Genomic DNA, 23,471 nt, shown 5'->3' with positions numbered 1-23,471 from the left:
CCTCTCTGGTAGACAGGATGTGTAGTAGCAAGAACACTGTATGATTAATCCACAGGCATTTAAATAGCTCAGACTGCACGGGAGACTCCTTGGGCCTATGGAAAGTCAGAGTAAGGTCCATCTAAGGTCTCATAGTGGACTGTAAGCAAATCACAACCTATGTTTATTTGTTAAATGACTCTTATAATCTTGTTGTTTAGATTAAATCACGCAATGCATGGTATGAGCTTAAAAGAGTCTACAGTTCTCCCCTCTTATGACAACATGAAGAAGTTAAACTATAGCAGCAATGACAGGAAGCATAAAACTGTGAGGAAGTGGACCAAAAAAGCATTCAAGGATAATAATAGGAATAAGAGTAGTGAATTCCTTCTAGTTTCTATTATCATATAAGTGTGTTTAAGTGTGAATGTATTTATCCTAATTTGACATGACATAAAAAGAAATAAATATTTGGTCTCTGCCCCCTGTTCCTGGCACAAGCTTCTTAGAATTTCTTGAGGGATAGGAATGACAGAAACAGCTTTTGTTATTTATAATAAGCCCTTTTCAACCTCACCTGAGTTTATGCTAATATGATGAGTCTCAGAGGATGGGGGCTGATTGCCAGAGGGACCAACCATGTGATTAGAGGGCTGAAACTTGCAGCCCCACTCCCTAGCCTCCAGGATGGGGAGAGGGGATGAAGATGAACTTAAATGCCAATGGCAAATGATTTAATCAAGCATGCCTACATAAATGAGGTTTCCATAAAAAACTCAAACAACGAGGTTCAGAGAACTTTCTGGTTGGTGAACACACTGAGGTGCTGGAAGGGTGGTGTGCCCCAAGAGGGCACAGAAGCTCTACACTCCTCCCTACGGACCTCACCCCTTGTATTTCTTCATCTAGTTTTTCACTTGTATCCTTTGTAATATCCTTTATAATAAACCAGTAAAGGCAAGTAAATGTTTCTCTGAGTTTTGTGAGCCATTATAGCAAATAACCTGACCAATGGCTTGTGGCTGATTTATAACAGGCTGATCAGAAGTACAGGTGACAAGCTGGGACTTGTGATTGGAAGTGAAGGAAAGGGCAGTTTTGTGGGACTGGGGTTTGCACTAGCTCTAAGTACTCAGTACCAGCACTGGATCGAAGGACACTCAGTAGGAATCTGGAGAGTTGGATAATTGGTTGGCGTGAGAAAACCCCACATACATTTGGTGTCAGAAGTGTTAAAAGTATAAACGCTAGTTTTTCATTTTACTTAGAATTTCTTGAGCTTCCTGAATGTGAGGATTCACATCTTTCATCAATTCTGGAAAATTTTCAGCCATTATCTCTTTGAATATTGTCTCTTTTCCATTCTTCTGTATCCCTTCTTTTCTTTTTTAGCCCTTGTTACTCTATCATACATGCCTGTCAACTGCTCTTTCATATTTTCTATCTCTTTGTCTCTGTGCTGTCTTCTGGTAAATTTTTCCAATCCAACTTTTGATTCACTCCTGATTAAAAATTCTTGGCTAGGTGCAGTGGTAATCCTAGCACTTTGGGAAGCTGAGGCGGCTGGATCATTTGAGGTCAGCAGTTTGAGACCATCCTGGCCAACTTGGTGAAACCTCATTTCTACTAAAAATACAAAAATTAGCCAGGTGTGGTGGCACATGACTGTAATCCCAGCTATTGGCAGGCTGAGGCATGAGAATTGCTTGAATCCAGGAGGTAGAGGTTGCAGTAAGCCAAGATCACGCCACTGCACTCCAGCCTGGGTGACAGAGCGAGATGCCATCTCAAAAAATTAAATAAATAAATAAATAAATAAATAAAAATTCTTAGTGGAGACATTTTTGTTTCTTATTCACTAAGCTAAAGATAAGCCAAACACATCTTATCTCCTTTTGCACAATAAATTTTTCCTGTTATCCACAATGTCTTTTGAGGCTCCCAGCCATATAGGAGTCTCTGGTTCAACTTACCACCTTGTATGTACTCTAGGCTTTGCCTCCTGATGGCCCTTTGAACCAATGCTAAGCCATAGCAGTTAGCTAGCTAAGCCACTAACTAGTTAGCTGTGAAGCCATTGGCTTCAAGACTTTCTTACTTTCTGGATTGTTTTATGGCCTCTAAGGTTTTACCTTACTTTTTTTGATTAGAGCAATGAATTTAAATTTTTTTTAATAAATTAGTTTTCTTCCCCCCAGTATTTTTAAGTGCATTGTGAAGTGGCAGCTTCTCAGGCTAGTCTAACCATCCTATTTGCAGGAACAAAAGTTAGAATATTCTCATTTGTCTTTGTACCCCCATTATCTAACAGAGTGTATACCTGGCACCTAGTAAACATGAAAAATCATGGGTACTAAATTACTGAACAGTGGATATTCCAACTGAGGATAAAATTACCTACTACCCCCACCCGAGTTATCTACATGAATGCATGCAACTTGATTTTTTTTCTTGATTAGACAGACAAATAATCAATGTTTTATGATATGCTGACCTTAGCTAATATGGCAAGGAATTCTTAGGACTTGTAAAAAAGAAAAAAGAAAATGAAAAGATTACCAATTACTTCTTTTGCTAAGGGTTCAAAAGCAGTAGTGTTATTACTTGGCAAATGATATATTAATTTATTTTTATTTTGAGTTAATATCAGACTATTTGTAATAGCCAGTTTATAGGAAAATGCATAAATACCTACATTTAGCACTACTTTACTCTTCTCAATCACTTCCTCGAAAGTCTCATTTGTTTTCTCTTTCCACAAACTAATAAACGTGTTCATTTCTTGGGCTACTGAAGGATCAGGACTCCCATCACATTGAATGTAGTGCTTCCACTGTGGAATAAAAATGTTTAAAGGTTCACACTGATGAAGATTCAACCAAAGATTAAATGACTTCTTTTTTGAAGTTAAATTTTTATAACCTAGTTTAACCAACTTAGATAAAAACATGATGGCTTTAACCAGTAACTTGAGAGAGCTCTAAAATAACCAAGTTCTTCTTTATCCAAGCAATTTCTAATCCTTAATATTCAGATACACAGAAGCACTAAAATACTTTCACATTTTTATTTTTAAAGCATTATTTATAAGTAGTTTTGTTTTGCTTAGTTTTCCTCTCTAATCATACAGCTGCTTATTTTCAAAGGCCAACACTTAGGCTAATTTCTACTTCCCAAGTTATTACTAATGTCTAGTTGCCACTGGCATTTTAGTAGGAGGCCTTCCATTCATTTTGTAGTTTATGCAAATTTCACATTTGTAATCATATTGTACTGTACTTAGAATTTTTCACTTGATTATACCACAATCTTTAGCCATATTATAATAGTTTTTCATTTTTCTCCTGATATTCACCTATATTATTTCCAAAGTTATGCAGTTTTGAGCGAGACTAGATTGCCTTAAGCACAAAGTTTTTACGTTTTAATTTAGCATAATTTCCCTAAGTATACATTCCCAGCAATTGAGTCAGAGTCAAAGAATATAAACATTTCAAGGACATTATTACTGACAAATAGCTTTCTACAAAGTTATGTTAGTTTACTTTGCCATAAGCAATCAATTTGTCAGATGAGAGGGTTTTTTAAAACAGAAAAATTTAGTTTCTTGGCATCAAAATTGGACTACAACTCCCTCTTGTGGTGACAAAAGTATTAGCTAAAAAAGAGAAATCAGACCTACCTGAGAAAGCAATTTAGTCTCCTGTTTCAATTTCTCTGCTTCAGGAAAACACCTCTCTAATAAATAAAGTTCTTCAAGTTCTTCATTTCTCCTTTCTAGATCCTGTTGCACAAGGACAGATACATTGATCAGCTCTTTAAGTTTAGCTTTATGTTTCACAAGTAGCATCTAAAACTGCCGTAGCTAAATATATAACTGCAGTTTCAAAATGAATATTAAAATTAGTTTGAATATAACTGATATCTCCAAAAGGTTTCATCTGAAACAGTGGCTTACAAAATGTGATCTACAGACTCTTGATGGGTACCTAAAACCTGGCATCTGTGAGGTCAAATCTATTTCCATAATAATACTAACATTATTTGACTTTTTCATCGTGTATCTATTTGCACTGATTGTGCAAGATGGTGTGAAAGTGCTGATGTCTTAGCACAAATCAGACAGTGACCCCAAACTGTACTACTTCTAGGGGGAGAGGTGAAGGGAAGGAGCCAGCTTCACAAAAGAATGCCCGGATGGATGGGTGCAGTGGCTCACGCCTGTAATCCCAGCACTTTGGGAGGCTGAGGCAGGCGGATCACTTGAGGTCAGGAGTTCGAGACCAGCCAACATGGTGAAACACCGTCTCGACCAAAAATACAAAAATTAGCTGGGTATGGTGGCGTGTGCCTGTAATCCCAGCTACTCAGGAGGCTGAAGAGGGAGAACTGCTTGACCCTGGAGGCAGAGGTTCCACTAACCCAAGATCGCGCAACCGCACTCCAGCCTGGACGACAGGGCAAGACTCTAAATCACGTTACAAAAAAAAAAAAAGAATGCCCTGATGAAGAGGTGAAAATTATTAATTGTATTAAATCTGAACCCTAAGTACATGTCTTTTTAATATCCTGTTGGATAAAATGGGAAGTCAGCATAAAGCTCTTCTGCTGCATATCGAATGACAATACTGTCTCGAGAAATATCACTTGTGCAATTATTTGACAAATTTGGTAGACATTCTCTCAAAAATGAATGAGTGGAGTGTGTCACTTCAAGGATACAACTCAAAATATCTGTTGCCAATGATAAAATTCAAGCTTTCAGGCAAAAATTCAAATTTTAGAAAACTTGTATCTATCACTGTAAGCTTGAAAGTATTCAGATCTTTAAAAACTTCTGATTTGGGCCTGGCGTGGTGGCTCACATCTGTAATCTCAGCACTTTGGGAGGCAGAGGCGCATGGATCACAAGGTCAGGAGTTCGAGATCAGCCTGGCCCCGTCTCTACTAAAAATACAAAAATTAGCCGGGCGCGGTGGTGGGCGCCTGTAATCTCTGCTACTCAGGAGGCTGAGGCAGGAGAATCGCCTGAACCTGGGACGTGGGGGTTGCAGTGAGCCGAGATTATGCCATTGCACTCTAGCCTGGGTGACAGAACAAGACTCCGTCTCAAAAATAAAAATAAAAAAATCTTCTGATTTGGTTGGTGATTATACTAATGTATGTGATTTTTGATAATGAATAATCAATTACATCAACATTTGGAAGCAAATAATTCAGTAAACCAAAACTTTTCAAGCAAGCAACACATGATAACGCCAAATCATGTATGAAAACAAGATCTATTCAGAGGGTAAGATAGATCAATGTTTTAAAATAACAGAGTATGAATAGTTGATTGATATGGTTTCATATTCCACATTAAGAAACTACGACTTGGCCGGGCGCAGTGGCTCACACCTGTAATCCCAGCACTTTGGGAGGCCGAGGCGGGCGGATCACGAGGTCAGGTGATCGAGACCACGGTGAAACCCCGTCTCTACTAAAAATACAAAAAAAATTAGCCAGGCGCAGTGGCGGGGGCCCGTAGTCCCAGCTACACGGGAGGCTGAGGCAGGAGAATGGCGTGAACCCGGGAGGTGGAGCTTGCAGTGAGCAGAGATCGCGCCACTGCACTCCAGCCTGGGCGACAGAGAGAGACTCCGTCTCAAAAAAAAAAAAAAAAAGTTTTGATACAGTATCAAAGAAGAATATCCACAATTATCAGAAAGGCTATTAAAATATTACTTTTTTCCAATTGCATATCTGTATAAGGCCAGATTTTCCTTATATGCTTCATACAAAACAACATATTGCAACAGATGGAATACTGAAACAGATATGAGAATCCAGCTGTCTTCTGTTAAGTCAGATATCAAATAAATTTTTAAAATATAAACAATGCCTTCATTTCCTTAATTTAAAAAAAAAGTTGTTTCTTTAAAAATATCCATGTATTTACTTATGTTTAATAAAATTTATTTTTATCAACATGTAATGTCTGTTAATGTAAGCAGTTTAAAAGTTTTTAGTTTTAATTTCTAATATGGTAAATATTGATAGATGTAATCCACATAAACATAAACTCCTCGGAGGGTCTACAGTTTTTAATAGTAATGGAGTTTTGTCCTGAGACCAGAATATTTCAGAATTACTGATCTAAAAGATTCTAGTGAAAAAGAGAAGTGAAACTAAAAAAGGAGAGGTAGAATTTGAATATTTTGAATTTTTTTTTTTTTTTTTGGTTCCTGTTATCTTGTCTATAAAACAGATTCATGTATGCTTAAAGGTTACAAGCATAGGCTCTGCAGCAAGACTTGCTTAGATCTAAGTCTTGGTGGCCAGGCGCGGTGGCTCACGCCTGTAATCCCAGCACTTTGGGAGGCTGAGGCGGATGGATCACAAGGTCAGGAGATCGAGACCATCCTGGCTAACAAGGTGAAACCCTATCTCTACTAAAAATACAAAAAATTAGCCGGGGGTGGTGGCAGGCACTTGTAGTCCCAGCTACTCGGGAGGCTGAGGCAGGAGAATGGTGTGAACCAGGAGGCGGAGCTTGCAGTGAGCCAAGATCACACCACTGCACTCCAGCCTGGGCAACAGAGCGAGACTCCATCTCAAAAAAAGAAAAAAAAAAAAAGATCCAAGTCTTAGCTATGCCACTGATTAGATGCTTAATTTCTCTATGCCTCAATTTCCTCATCTGTGAAATCTGGATAACAATGTCACTTATTCTATGGTACGATTAAGTTCATGTAGGCCTAAATATTACTGGTAGCTATGGGCTGAGAAGGACATTAAATGACAATAAATCTGATAGCCACAGTTTAAGTATTCATTAAGAACATTATTAATGTTTATTTACTTTTGCTTCAAGTCGATGCCATTTTTCTTTCTCAATTCGCTGTATTTCAAGCCTTTCCATTTCTTCTTTCTCGTATTTCAAATGGGCTTCCTCTAAAGAACCAAAAAAAATTTTTTTTCTCAGTGAATAGATCACTGTATTTTTAAGCCCTTAAAATTACTCCTAATATTTTCAAGATGTAGTGGTGGAATCTTCTATAGAAGTCACAGTCTTTATTATGTGGTAGATATGAGAAAAGTGTCAGTTCTCCTTTCTTCAAGAAAGTAACTACAAGAAAAAATCAAACAACCCCATCAAAAAGTGGGCAAAGGATATGAACAGACACTTCGCAAAAGAAGACATTTATGCAGCCAACAGACACATGAAAAAATGTTCATCATCAGTGGCCATCAGAGAAATGCAAATCAAAACAACAATGAGATACCATCTCACACCAGTTAGAATGGCGATCATTAAAAAGTCAGGAAACAACAGGTGCTGGAGAGGATGTGGAGAAATAGAACACTAATGTTGGTGAGACTGTAAACTAGTTCAACCATTGTGAAAGACAGTGTGGTGATTCCTCAAGGATCTAGAACTAGAAATACCATTTGACCCAGCGATCCCATTACTGGGTATATACCCAAAGGATTATAAATCATGCTACTATAAAGACACATGACTCCCAGCCATTGTCTCTTTGCTTCTTGTGGAAATGATGTAGGAGTGGCTCCCTTGAGCACTCACTGTAGCTTTAGATGTGCTTCCTCTCTGCAGCAGGAGCTACTCAGCCTTACTATTCCCCTACTTAATTTGAGAATATTTATTCAATTTGAGTATGTTTTTGACCTGCCAGGTATCTGTGAAACAAAATAACTCCTACTGATAGCTTCTTATCAAGAGTAATTTAAAACATCCATCATCTACTGCTGAATGTGTCAAAATAAAGGTTGAGACAAATTCCCATTTCCCTAAAAAAAAAAAAAAAAAAAAGAAAGAAAGAAAGTAACATGATTCAAACTTTGTGGTCAAAAAATAAAAATAAAAAATAAGCCACAGTAATATTTTTCTTCTCCAAAAGGTTTATAGCAATCCAATAGTGATTTTAACCAATAAGGTATGGCAGACCTATCATGGCAATGAAGAGGAAGTCAAGTCTTCAGAAGACTTCCATAATCTTGTGACATCTACATCTCAGATGCAATTACCTTAATCTTCTCCTGCTCTCACTATTAAAAACAAAATGTGAAGTACATATTGAAGAGTATAAGTTTAATCCAATATAAATAAAACATGCCCCAAGATATAGATCCTGATGTTGTATTCGTATCAGGAGTCACCGAAAAAAAAGGATGTATAAAATTATACATAAAAAATCAATATGGAACCTGAGAACAGTCTTTTAAAAACCTCTATCTAAATACTCAGATTTTAAAAATCACTTTTTGGTACTTTAATTAATAAACATTTTTATCAATGTTTAATTAATTTTTTAACAAATAAAATTAGTATTTTAAATTTGGCAAATAAATATTATAAAACTGTAAAAATTTAGGCTGCTCTATGTATTTCTTGCTAGTGTATACTTCCCACATTTAATGAATTTGAGTTTCAGAATTTTTATTGAACGATCAGCACCAATGCTCCTAATTTCTTTTTTTGTTTTGTTTTGTTTTATTTTATTTATTCTTTTATTTTTATAAAAGAATAAAAATATACATGGTCTTTTAAAATTCCAATGCTCCTAATTTCATCAGTAAATATAAACACTTCAAGATAGGGTTACCAGAATTAGCAGATTAAAACATGGGATCCTCAGTTGAATTTGAATTTTAGATGAACAATAAACATTTGTTGAATATGAATTCTAAATTTCTCTTCAAAGAATTAATATGTCAGTATGTTCAATTCTTTGCCTTCTACTTTTAAACTTAACTTCTTCATAAAGCAACCTTTTTCGATTACTGACTCCACCCTGACTCATTCTGATCACCTACTCCACCCTAACTCATTCTGATCACCTGCTCCACCCTAACTCATTCTGATCACCTGCTCCACCCTAACTCATTCTGATCACCTGCTCCACCCTAACTCATTCTGATCACCTGCTCCACCCTAACTCATTCTGATCACCTGCTACCTGCTCTGCCCTGAATATGGCCAAAGCGCTCACCCCATCATTCTCTTTAAATTAGCCAATCGGAATTAGTTTATCCTGTGTGGTCTAACCCTAGCCAATAGGGGAATGACACAGTAGCAGGGGCCACATGCGCCAGGGATAAGAACCCCTTCCCCTCCCTTGTCCAAGTGTGCAGCCACCATTGCTCCATTGGTGAGAGTGCACCCTTCTATAGAAGCACCTTGTCTTGCTAAGAAATAAAAAGAAAATTTTATATTCGAGTGCTATTTCTTTTGCGGCACCAAAACTTTATAACAATTTTTTTTTAAGTATGTCCCAAGTGTTGCATGGGGCAAATTATCCCAAATTATCCATGTGATTATCTGAAAGTTAAATTTAACTGGGCTCTTGTATTTTATCTCTGGCAACCCTAATTCAATATATATCTGAAAGAGACTGGCATGTACTAACATCTTTCTGGATACTTTCTAAATGATAGATATCTATTATAAAACAGATTAAATTTTAAAATTAAAGAACTTTGAAAAAATATTGACTTTACTACAAAAGACCAACCTATCATGACTATTACCTGTATATGTAAATAGTATCACTATTTATTTTGTACCTTCCTCTTTCAGTTGTCTCTCCTCCTCCTCTTGTAGCAGCTTCAACCGTTCAGCTTTGGTGACTTTCTTTTTCTTACTGCCAGACTTAACAAAGGCCACATCATAAAAAAAGCTATTAACATGCAAGTTACTTGAAAAACACATCTTTTCAAATACTAATTATGAAAAACATTTTTGCTTTCATAAAACCAGCATTTCATGCATTCATTCAACAAATAAGACTGCCTGTTAGTGTAAAGCTTTGACTCAGTGCACTGAAGGACAAAGTCTGGGAACAAGAAAAATAAGAATTATTCAAAGGCAAGGGTGACAGTGGCAAGTACGTGCAATTTAAATAATTCTCATTCCCAGTTTCCATATCTTTAAAATGGTGCTAAAGAAAACCTCATCTTGTTGTAAAGAATAAAGTAAAACATATGTAAAAGCAGTTTGAAAACTACACTTATAAAATTGAAAAGTATTCTTATGACTAACAGGTATACAGAGAGTTATTTTGCAAGCTTGGAAGAAGGAGAGATTACTTTCAACAGTGAGGAGCAAGTAAAATATTTATAGAGTAGGTGGTATTTAAATCTGTGCTCAAAGGATTTTTACCATTCAGAGAAGATATTCCAAGAAGAGGGAAATGCAGGTACAAGATAGGGGATTGAAAGAGCATTGGATGGACAACAAGTTCAGTGGGCCCTGGAAAGACTCCAAGAAGAGGTGGTGAAGAAAATGAGAATGTGAAAGAAGGCTAGAGCCTATGCTAAAGAGTTTGGACATTATTCTAGGAGAAATGGAAAACTCCTAAAAGTTTTTGAGAAGGGCTGTGGCTATAAAGAATATAATTTTGAAAATTAACCTGGTATTGGAGAAAAAAACATAAAGAGGATACCATTTTGGCAACAATTAACACAATTCAATAAATTGAAGTCCTGGCAGAGTGTTTATAGAATAGACGGCATCTAAATTTGTGGCCAAAGGATTTTAACATTCAAGGGAAGATATCCCAAAAAGAGGGAAATGAAGGTGCAAGATAGGGAGCTGAATGGGCACTGGATGGGCCAACAAGGTCAGTGGGCCCTGGAAATGTAGAGAAGATCCAATAAATATTTTATAAGCTAACTTACTTAGTAATGATTAAAATTGGAGGCAAGGAGAGGAAAGAGGAGAGAGTCTCACAGAGGGAGAATGGCAGTCCAGAACAGGTGAATTTGAATGAAGAATTGTTAAAAATAATTTACATATAATTAGTACAAAATGCTGGTAGATCATTCAGGCAATTCTTGCAGGCACTAGAATTGTAGAACTGAGGTTTAGCAAAGGTCAGTGCTACATAAGCAGATATGAAAGCAATTTCTGTGATAATGACCTCTCCTCCATTTTCACAGGGGAAAGCTAAAAAGAAGAGCACCATCTACATTTAAGAAGAATTCATAGAAAGAGTGGTTAATTCTTGGGATGTATAGACTCTTGGATCTTCTCTTTTTGGTTCACCTTCTCTAAGATGCTCATAGACTCCATTAGCTCCACTGGAATCTCTAATCCATTGCCTCTACCACTTTTTCACTGTTCATCCACCTCCTCCCACCTTCATTTCTTCCTTTCCCAGGTTAGATTTCACAGTTCATCGCCCTTATCACTAACTTATATACCTCCACTTCCTCTATCCTCCTCTTCCTCTAAAAAGCTCAGCTGGCTAAATCATAGTTCCAGTGAAACTCAACTTTCCATTTATTCTGTGCTAGCAATACAAGCAGCTGAACCTTATCAGAGAAAAACACACATGGGCTCAAATTTAACAACATAATTTTAAAATAGACTCCAGATTGTGAATTTTAGCTCCAGATTGACTACAAGAACAAACCAGCAATCCCAAGAGGACCCACAGACCCTGTGAAGGGAGCGATCTGCTCCTGTACGACCTGGGAGACACCCCAAATACTGTGAGTGCCCCAATTGCGCAAGCGGGAAAGTGAGACACTCCTTTCAGAAACAAGACCTATAAAACAAAAATGCAAGTTTAAAAGCAAAAACAAAAAACAGAACCAAAGTATACAGGCAACAAAGAGCATGATGAAAGCAATGGTACCTCACATTTCAATACTAACTGTCAGGCCTCTGAGCCCAAGCTAAGCCATCACATCCCCTGTGACCTGCACATACACATCTAGATGGCCGGTTCCTGCCTTAACTGATGACATTCCGCCACAAAAAAAGTGAAAATGGCCTGTTCCTGCCTTAACTAATGACATTATCTTGTGAAATTCCTTCTCCTGGCTCATCCCGGCTTAAAAGCTCCCCTACTGAGCACCTTGTGACCCCCACTCCTGCCCGCCAGAGGACAACCCCTCTTTGACTGTAATTTTCCTTTACCTACCCAAATCTTATAAAACGGCCCTACCCCTATCTCCCTTTGCTGACTCTCTTTTTGGACTCAGCCCACCTGCACCCAGGTGATTAAAAAGCTTTACTGCTCACACAAAGCCTGTTTGGTGGTCTCTTCATACGGACGAGAGTGAAATCTGGTGCCGTGACTTGGATCAGGGGACCTGCCTTGGGAGATCAATCCCCTGTCCTGCTTTTTGTTCCATGAGAAAGATTCACCTACGACCTCTGGTCCTCAGACCAACCAGCCCAAGGAACATCTCACCAATTTTAAATCTGGTAAGCGGCCTCTTTTTACTCTCGTCTCCAACCTCTCTCACTATCCCTCAACCTCTTTCTCCTTTCAATCTTGGTGCCACACTTCAATCTCTCCCTTCTCTTAATTTCAGTTCCTTTTCTTTTCTAGTAGAGACAAAGGAGACGCATTTTATCCATTGACCCAAAACTCCGGTGCCGGTCACTGACTTGGGAAGACAGTCTTCCCTTGGTGTTTAATCACGTGGGGATGCCTGCCTGATTATTCACCCATGTTTCAGAGGTGTCTGACCATGCAAGGACGCCTGCCTTGGTCCTTCACCCTTAGCGGCAAGTACCGCTTTTCTGGAGGGCAAGAACCCCCCAACCCCTTCTCTCCGTGTCTCTACCCCTTCTCTCCGTGTCTCTACCCCTTCTCTCCGTGTCTCTACCCCTTCTCCGCTTTTCTGGGAGGCAAGAACCCCCCGACCCCTTCTCTCCATGTCTCTATCCCTTCTCCACTTTTCTGCGGGGCAAGAAACCCCCAGCCCCCTCTCCTTCACCCTTAGCAGCAAGTACCGCTTTTCTAGAGGGCAAGAATCCCCCAACCCTTCTCTCCGTGTCTCTACCCCTTCTCCACTTTTCTGGGGGGCAAGAACCCCCCACCCCTTCTCTCCGTGTCTCTACTCTCTCTTTTCTCTGGGCTTGCCTCCTTCACTATGGGCAAGCTCCCGTCCTCCATTCCCCCTTCTTCTCCCTTAGCCTGGTGTTCTTAAAAACCTAAAACCTCTTCAACTCACACCTGACCTAAAACCTAAATGCCTTTTCTTCTGCAATGCTGCTTGACCCCAATACAAACTTGACAGTAGTTCCAAATAGCCAGAAAATGGCAGTTTCAATTTTTCCATCCTACAAGACCTAAATAATTCTTGTCACAAAATAGGCAAACGGTCTGAGGTGCCTGATGTCCAGGCATTCTTTTACACATCAGTCCCTCTCTAGTCTCTGTTCCCAGTGCAACTCATCCCGAGTCTTCCTTCTTTCCCTCCCGCCTGTCCCCTCAGTCCCAACCCCACGCGTCGCTGAGTCTTCCTAATCTTTCTTTTCTACAGACCCATCTGACCTCTCCCCTCCTCACCAGGCCGAGCTAGGTCACAATTCTTCCTCAGCCTCCACTCCTCAACCTTATAATCCGTTTATCACCTCCCCTCCTCACACCCGGTCCGGCTTATAGTTTCGTTCCGCGACTAGCCCTCCCCCACCTGCCCAGCAATTTCCTCTTAAAAAGGTGGCTGGAACTAAAGGCATAGTCAAGGTTAATGCTCCTTTTTCTTTATCCCAAATCAGATAGTGTTTAGGCTCTTTTTCATCAAATAAAAAACCCAGCCCAGTTCATGGCTCATTTGGCAGCAACCCTGAGATGCTTTACAGCCCTAGACCCTAAAAGGTCAAAAGGCCATCTTATTCTCAATATATATTTTATTACCCAATCCGCTCCGGACATTAAATAAAACTCCAAAAATTAAATTCCAGCCCTCAAACCCCACAACAGGACTTAATTAACCTCGCCTTCAAGGTGTACAATAATAAAGTAGAGGCAGCCAAGTAGCAATGTATTTCTGAGTTGCAATTCCTTGCCTCCACTGTGAGACAAACCCCAGCCATATCTCCAGCACACAAGAACTCCAAACGCCTGAATCGCAGCTGCTGGGGCTCCTCTAGAACCTCCTCCCCCAGGAGCTTGCTACAAGTGCCAGAAATCTGGCCACTGGGCCAAGGAATGCCTACAGCCCAGGATTCCTCCTAAGCTGTGTCCCATCTGTGCAGGACCCCACTGAAAATTGGACTGTTCAACTGACCTAGCAGGCACTTTCAGAGCCCCTGGAACTCTGGCCCAAGGCTCTCTGACTGACTCCTTCCCAGATCTTCTCAGCTTAGCGGCTGAAGACTGACACTGCCCAATTGCCTCAGAAGCCTACGGGACCATCACAGATGCTCTGGGTAACTCTCACAGTGGAGAGTAAGTCTGTCCCCTTCTTAATCAATACGGAGGCTACCCATTCCACATTACCTTCTTTTCAAGGGCCTGTTTCCCTTGCCCCCATAACCGTTGGAGGTATTGACTGCCAGGCTTCTAAACCTCTTAAAACTCCCCAACTCTGGTGCTAATTTAGACAGTACTCTTTTAAGCACTCCTTTTTAGTTATCCCCACCTGCCCAGTTCCCTTATTAGGCTGAGACACTTAAACTAAATTATCTGCTTCCCTGCCTATTCCTGGGCTACAGCCACACCTCAATGCCGCCTTTTCCCCCAGTTCAGAGCCTCCTTCACATCCTCCCTTTGTATCTCCCCATCTTAACCCACAAGTATAGGACACCTCTACTCCCTCCTTAGTGAACGATCATGCACCCCTTACCATCCCATTAAAACCTAATCACTCTTACCCCACTCAATGCCAATATCCCATCCCATGGCATGCTTTAAAAGGATTAAAGTCTGTTATCACTCGCCTGCTACAGCATGGCCTTTTAAAGCCTATAAACTCTCCTTACAATTCCCCAATTTTACCTGTCCTAAAACCAGACAAGGTTTACAGGTTAGTTCAGGATCTGCGCCTTATCAACCAAATTGTTTTGCCTATCCACCCCATGGTGCCAAACCCATACACTCTCCTATCCTCAATACCTCCCTCCACAACCCATTATTCTGTTCTGGATCTCTAACATGCTTTCTTTACTATTCTTTTGCACCCTTCATCCCAGCCTCTCTTCGCTTTCACTTGGACTGACCCTGACACCCATCAGGTTCAGCAAATTACCTGGGCTATGCTGCCGCAAAGCTTCACAGACAGCCCCCATTACTTCAGTCAAGCCCAAATTTCTTCCTCATCTGTTACCTATCTCGGCATAATTCTCATAAAGACACATGTGCTCTCCCTGCTGATCGTGTCCGGCTAATCTCCCAAACCCCAATCCCTTCTACAAAACAACAATTCCTTTCCTTCCTAGGCATGGTTAGTGTGGTCAGAATTCTTACACAAGAGCCGGGACCACACCCTGTAGCCTTTCTGTCCAACTTGACCTTACTGTTTTAGCCTAGCCCTCATGTCTGCATGCAGCGGCTGCCGCTGCTTTAATACTTTTAGAGGCCCTAAAAATCACAAACTATGCTCAATTCACTCTCTACAGTTCTCATAACTTCCAAAATCTATTTTCTTTCTCCCACCTGACGCACATACTTTCTGCTCCCAGGCTCCTTCAGCTGTACTCACTTCTTGTTGAGTCTCCCACAATTACCATTGTTCCTGGCCCAGACTTCAATCCAGCCTCCCACAGTATTCTGGATACCACACCTGACCCCCATGACTGTATCTCTCTGATCCACCTGACATTCACCCCATTTCCCCAGATTTCCTTCTTTCCTGTTCCTCACCCTGAACACACTTGGTCTATTGATGGCAGTTTCACCACGCCTAATCGCCACACACCACCAAAGGCAGGCTATGCTATAGTACAAGCCACCAGCCCACCTCTTAGAACCTCTCATTTCCTTTCCATTGTGGAAATCTATCCTCAAGGAAATAACTTCTCAGTGTTCCATCTGCTATTCTACTACTCCTCAGGGATTATTCAGTCCCCCTCTCTTCCCTACACATCAAGCTCGAGGATTTGCCCCCCCCACCCCAGGACTGGCAACTCTTAACTCCCTCTTAGAGTGGATAGATGATCTTTGCTGGCAGGGGACCCTCCAATACTTCTACCCTGATGAAGTTCTATTGTTTAGTTTTATACTCACTCTTATTATCATTCCCATTCTTATGCCACCCTCTACCTCTCCCCAGCTATCTCCCCATACTATCATCTTTACTCATTCTCTCCCAGCCGTTTCTAATCCCTCCTTAGCGAACAACCGCTGGCTTTGCATTTCCCTTTCTTCCAGTGCCTACACAGCTGTCCCCGCCTTACAAGCAGACTAGGCAACATCTCCTGTCTCCCTATACCTCCGAACTTCCTTTAACAGCCCTCACCTTTACCCTCCTGAAGAACTCATTTACTTTCTAGACAGGTCCAGCAAGACCTCCCCAGACATTTGACATCAGCAAGCTGCCACCCTCCTCCGCACTTACTTAAAACACCTTTCTCCTTATATCAACTCTACTCCCCACATATTTGGACCCCTCACAACACAAACTACTATTCCTGTGGCTGCTCCTTTATGTATCTCTCGTGAAAGACCCACTGGAATTCCCCTGGGTAACCTTTCACCTTCTCGATGTTCCTTTACTCTTCACCTCCAAAGCCCTCTTCTTGTTTACTTATACCCAGCCCTGAAAATAACAGTGAAAGGTTGCTCGTAGACACTCGACGTTTTCTCACACACCATGAAAATCGAACCTCCCCCTCTACACAGTTACCTCATCACTTCCCATTACAACCTCTGATGGCTGCCACCCTAGCTGGATCCCTAGGAGTCTAGGTACAAGACACCTTTTTCAGCACTCCTTCTCATCTTTTTACTTTGCATCTCCAGTTTTGCCTCGCACAAGGTCTCTTCTTCCTCTGTGGATCCTCTACCTACATTTGTCTACCTGCTAATTGGACAGGTACATGCACACTAGTTTTCCTTACTCCCAAAATTCAATTTGCAAATGGGACCGAAGAGCTCCCTGTTCCCCTCTGACACCGACATGACAAAAAAGAGTTATTCCACTAATTCCCGTACTTGTCAGTTTAAGACTTTCTGCCTCCACTATTGCTCTCAGTATTGGAATAGCAGGCATTTCAACCTCTGTCATGACCTTCCATAGCCTCTCTAATGACTTCTCTGCTAGCATCACAGACATGCCACAAACTTTATCAGTCCTCCAGGCCCAAGTTGACTCTTTAGCTGCAGTTGTCCTCCAAAACCGCTGAGGCCTTGACTTACTCACTGCTGAAAAAGGAGGACTCCATATATTCTTAAATGAAGAGTGTTGGTTTTACCTAAATCAATCTGGCCTAGTGTATGACAACATAAAAAACTCAAGGATAGAGCCCAAAAACTTGCCAACCAAGCAAGTAATTACGCTGCACCCCCTTGGGCACTCTCTAATTAGATGTCCTAGGTCCTCCCAATTCTTAGTCCTTTAATACCTGTTTTTCTCCTTCTCTTATTCCGTTTAGTTTTTCAATTCATACAAAACCATATCCAGGCCATCACCAATAATCCTACACGACAAAATGTTTCTTCTAACAACCGCACAATATCACCCCTTACCATAAAATCTTCTTTCAGCTTAATCTCTCCCACTCTAGGTTCCCACGCCACCCCTAATCCTGCTTGAAGCAGCCCTGAGAAACATCGCCCATTATCTCTCCATACCACCCCCAAAAATTTTCGCTGTCCCAACACATTACCATTATTTCGTTTTATTTTTCTTATTAATATAAGAAGACAGGAATGTCAGGCCTCTGAGCCCAAGCTAAGCCTTCATATCCCCTGTGACGTGCACGTACACATCCAGATGGCTGGTTCCTGCCTTAACTGATGACATTCCACCACAAAAGAAGTGAAAATGGCCTGTTCCTGCCTTAACTGATGACATTCCACCACAAAAGAAGTGAAAATGGCCTGTTCCTGCCTTAACTGATGACATTATCTTGTGAAATTCCTTCTCCTGGCTCATCCTGGCTCAAAAGCTCCCCTACTGAGCACCTTGTGACCCCCACTCCTGCCTGCTAGAGAACAACCCCCCTTTGACTGTAATTTTCCTTTACCTACCCAAATCTTATAAGACGGCCCTACCCCTATCTCCCTTCGCTGACTCTCTTTTCGGACTCAGCCTACCTGCATCCAGGTGATTAAAAAGCTTTATTGCTCACACAAAGCCTGTTTGGTGGTCTCTTCACATGGACGAGAGTGAAACTAACATTGAATATAAATGGCCTAAATGCTCCACTTAAAAGATACAGAGGCCAGGAGCAATAGCTCATTCCTGTAATCCCAGCACTTTGGGAGGCCAAGGCAGGGGGATCACCTGAGGTCAGGAGTTCAAGACCAGCCTGGCCAACAGGGTGAAACTCTGTCTCTACTAAAAATACAAAAATCAGCTGGATGTGGTGGCATGCACCCGTGATCCCAGCAACTTGGGAGGGTGAGGCAAGAGAATCACTTGAAACCCAGAGGTGGAGGGTGCAGTGAGCTGAAATCACACCACTGTACTCCAGCCTGGGTGACAGAGCAAGACTCTGTCTCAAAAAAAAAAAAAAAAAAAAAGATACAGAACCACAGATGGATAAGAACTCCCCAACCAACTATCTGCTGCCTTCAGGGGATTCATCTAACACATAAGGACTCATAAAAACTTAAAGTAAAGGGGTGGAAAAGCATTTCATGCAAATGGATACCAAAAGCGAGCAGGGGTAGCTATTCTCACATCAGACAAAATAAACTTTAAAGCAACAGTGGTTAAAAGAGACAAAGAGGGATAGTGTATAATGGTTAAAGGCCTTGTCCCAGCCAGGCCCAGTGGCTCACACCTGTAATCCCAGCATTTTGGGAGGCCGAGGGGGGTGAATCACCTGAGGTCAGGAGTTCAAGACCAGCCTGACCAACATGGTGAACCTCTGTCTCTACTAAAAATACAACAATTACCCAGGTGTGGTGGTGGGTGCCTGTAATCCCAGCTTCTCGGGAGGCTGAGACAGGAGAATCACTTGAACCCAGGAGGCAGAGGTTGCAGTGAGCCGAGATTGCGCCACTGCACTCCAGCTTGGGCGACAGAGCAAGACTCCGTCTCAAAAAAAAAAAAAAAAAAGCCTTGTCCAACAGGAAAATATCACAATCCTAAACATACATGCACCTAACACTGGAGCTCCCAAATTTATAAAAACAATTACTAATAGACCTAAGAAACAAGACAGACAGTAACACAACAATAATGGAGGACTTCAATACTCCATTGACAGCACTAGACAGGTCACCAAGACAGAAAGTCAACAAAGAAACAATGGATTTAAACTATACCTTGGAAGAAATGGACTTAACAGGTATATACAGAACATTCCATCCAACAACTGCAGAATACACATTCTATTCAACAGCACATGGAACTTTCTCCAAGATAGATCATATGATAGGCCATAAAATGAGCCTCAATACATTTAAGAAAATTGAAATTTTATCCAGCACTCTCTCACACCAAAATGGAATAAAACTGGAAATCAACTCCAAAAGAAACCTTCAAAACCATGCAAATACATGGAAATTAAATAACCTGCTGAATGAGCATTGGGTCAAAAATGAAATCAAGATGAAAATTGAAAAATTCTTCCAACTGAATGACAGTAATGAAATTACCTATCAAAACCTCTGGGATACAGCAAAGACGGTGCTAACAGGAAAGTTCATAGCCCTAAATGCCTACATCAAAAAATCTGAAAGAGCACAAACAGGCAATCTAAGGTCACACCTCAAGTAACTAGAAAAACAAGAGCAAACCAAACCCAAACCCAGCAGAAGGAAGGAAATAACCAAGATCAGAACAGAATTAAATGAAATTGAATCAAAAAAATGCAAAAGATAAATGAAACAAAAAGCTGGTTCTTTGAAAAGATAAATAAAATTGATAGATCATTAATAAGATTAACCAAGAAAAGAAGATAGAAAATCCAAATAATCTCACTAAGAAATGAAATGGGAGATATTACAACTGACGCCACTGAAATACAAAAGACATTCAAGGCTACTATGAACACCTTTATGCACATAAACTAGAAAACCTAGAAGAGATGGATAAACTCCTGGAAAAATACAACCCTCCTACCTTAAATCAGCAAGAATTAGATCTCCAAACAGACCAATAACAAGCAATGAGATTGAAATGGTAATTAAAAAATTACCAGAAAAAAAAGTCCAGGACCACACAGATTCACAGCAGAATTCTACAAGACATTCAAAGAAGAATTGGTACCAATTCTATTGACACTATTCCACAAGATAGAGAAAGAAGGAACCCTCCCTAATTCATTCTATGAAGCCAGCATCACCCTAATACCAAAATCAGGAAAAGACATAACCAAAAAAGAAAACTACAGACCGATATCCTTGATGAACATAGATGCTAAAATCCTTAACAAAATACTAGCTAACCGAATTCAACAACACATCAAAAAGATAATTCACCATGATCAGCTGGGTTTCATACCAGGGATGCAGGGATGGTTTAACATATGCAAACATGATACAACACATAAACAGAATTAAAAACAAAAATCACATGATCATCTGAATACATGCAGAAAAAGGATTTGACAAAATCCAGCATCCCTTTATGTTTAAAACTCTCAGCAAAATCAGCATAAAAGGGACATATCTTAATGTAATAACAGCCATCTATGACAAACCCACAGCCAACATAATACTGAATAAAGAAACGTTGAAAGCATTCCCTCTGAGAACTGGAACAAGACAAGGATGCCCACTCTCACCACTCCTCTTCAACATGGTACTGGAAGTGCTAGCCAGAGCAATCAGACAAGAGAAAGAAATAAAGGGCATCCAAATTGGTAAAGAGGAACTCAAACTGTCACTGTTTGCTGGCAATATGATAGTTTACCCTGAAAACCCTAGAAAGCTCCTAGAATTGATAAAAGAACTTAGCAGTTTCAGGATACAAGATTAATGTACACAAATCAGTAGTTCTTCTATACACCAAAAGCAACCAAGCAGAGAATCAAATCAAGAACTCAACTCCTTTTACAATAGCTGCAAAAATAAAATAAAATACTTAGAAATATACCTAACCAAGGAGGTGACAGACCTCTATAAGGAAAACTACAAAACACTGCTGAATGAAATCACAGACAACACAAACAAATGGAAACACATCTCATGTTCATGGATGGGTCGAATCAATATTGTGAAAATAACCATACTGCCAAAAGCAATCTACAAATTCAATACAATCCCCATCAGAATACCAACATCATTCTTCCCAGAATTAGAAAAACCAATTCTAAACTTCATACAGAACCAAAAAAGAGTCCACATAGCCAAAGCAAGACTAAGCAAAAAGAACAAATCTGGAGGCATTACACTAGCTGATTTCAAACTATACCATAAGACCATAGTCACCAAAACAGTGTGGTACTGGTATAAAAATAGGCTCATAGATCAATGGAACAGAATAGAGAACCCAGAAATAAACCCAAATACTTAAAACTAACTGATCTTTGACAAAGCAAACAAAAACATAAAGTGGGGAAAGGACACCCTTTTCAACAAATGGTGCTGGGATAATTGGCTAGCTACATGTAGGAGAATGAAACTGGATCCTCATCTCTCACCTTATACAAAAATCAACTCAAGATGGATTAAGGACTTAGACCTAAGACCTGAAACTATAAAAATTCTAGATGATAACACTAGAAAAACTGTTCTAGACATTGACTTAGGCAAGGATTTCATGACCAAGAACACAAAAGCAAATGCAATAAAAACAAAGATAAATAGCTGGGACCTAATTAAAGAACTTTTGCATGGCAAAAGAAACAGTCAGCAGAGTAAACAGACAACCCACAACGTGAGAGAAAATCTTCACAATGTATACATCTGACAAAGGACTAATATCCAGAATCTGCAACGAACTCAAGCACATCAGTAAGAAAAAAACAAACAAACCCATCAAAAAGTGGGCTAAGGACATGAATACACAATTGTCAAAAGAAGATATACAAATGGCCAACAAACATGAAAAAATGCTCAGTATCACTAATGATCTGGGAAATGCAAATCAAAACCACAGTGTGATACTACTTTACTCCTGCAAGAATGGCCATAATTAAAAAATAAAAAAAATACTAAATGTTGGCATGGATATGGTGAACAGGAAAAACTTCCAGAAGGCAGGTGGGAATGCAAACTAGTACAGCCACTATGGAAAACAGTGTAGAGATTCCTTAAATAAATAAAAGTAGAACTATCATTTAATCCAGCAATCCCACTACTGGGTATCTAACCAGAGGAAAAGAAGGTATTATTCAAAAAAGACACTTGCACACACATGTTTATAGCAGCACAATTCACAACTGCAAAATCGTGGAACCAACCCAAATGCTCATCAATCAACAAGTAGATAAAGAAACTGTGATATATATATATATATACACACACACACACACATCATATATATACACATCATATATATACACACACATCATATATATACATCATATATATACCACATCATATATATATATACATCATATGTATACCACATCATATATATATACCACATCATTCATATATATACATCATATATATATGGAATATACACATCATATATATGGAATATACACATCATATATATGGAATATACACATCATATATATATGGAATATACACATCATATATATGGAATATACACATCATATATATGGAATATACACATCATATATATGGAATATACACATCATATATATATGCAATATACACATCATATATATGGAATATACACATCATATATATGGAATATATTAATCTATATATATTCCACATATATGGAACATATATCATATATATGGAATATATATGGAACATATATCATATATATCATATATATGGAACATATATCATATATATCATATATATGGAACATATATGGAACATATATATCATATATATGGAACATATATATCATATATATGGAACATATATATCATATATATGGAACATATATATCATATATATGGAACATATATATCATATATATGGAACATATATATCATATATATGGAACATATATATCATATATATGGAACATATATATCATATATATGGAACATATATATCATATATATGGAACATATATATCATATATATGGAACATATATATCATATATATGGAACATATATATCATATATATGGAACATATATATCATATATATCATATATATGGAACATATATATCATATATATGGAACATATATAACATATATATCATATATATGGAACATATATATCCTATATAGGATATATATCCTATATATGGAACATATATATCCTATATAGGATATATATCATATATATGGAACATATATATCATATATATGGAACATATATATCATATATATGGAACATATATATCATATATATGGAACATATATATCATATATATGGAACATATATATCATATATATGGAACATATATATCATATATATGGAACATATATATCATATATATGGAACGTATACATGGAACGTATATATGGAACGTATACATGGAACGTATATATGATATATATCATATACATGGAACGTATATGATATATATC

At 39.2% G+C, this 23,471-nt stretch overlaps 1 protein-coding gene across 5 annotated transcripts in view; it reads right to left on the bottom strand.

Moving 5' to 3' along the window:
- DNAI7 (dynein axonemal intermediate chain 7) overlaps nt 1-23,471 on the bottom strand; it is a 100,473-nt gene that overhangs the window by 54,293 nt on the left and 22,709 nt on the right. For all 5 annotated transcript variants that reach the window (XM_055358025.2, XM_031000872.3, XM_055358027.2 and 2 more), the window contains 4 exons: nt 9,553-9,637; nt 6,827-6,918; nt 3,665-3,766; nt 2,678-2,815 (listed from right to left, as the gene is read on the bottom strand). In XM_055358025.2, the coding sequence (XP_055214000.1) occupies nt 2,678-2,815; nt 3,665-3,766; nt 6,827-6,918; nt 9,553-9,637 (417 nt within the window). The remainder of the gene's footprint in view (nt 1-2,677; nt 2,816-3,664; nt 3,767-6,826; nt 6,919-9,552; nt 9,638-23,471) is intronic.

Source organism: Gorilla gorilla, chromosome 10, assembly GCF_029281585.2.
Source record: "Gorilla gorilla gorilla isolate KB3781 chromosome 10, NHGRI_mGorGor1-v2.1_pri, whole genome shotgun sequence".
Lineage (NCBI taxonomy): Eukaryota > Metazoa > Chordata > Mammalia > Primates > Hominidae > Gorilla > Gorilla gorilla.
The sequence above is the reverse complement of the archived record's forward strand: the minus strand, read 5'-3'. Positions and strand labels throughout refer to the sequence as shown.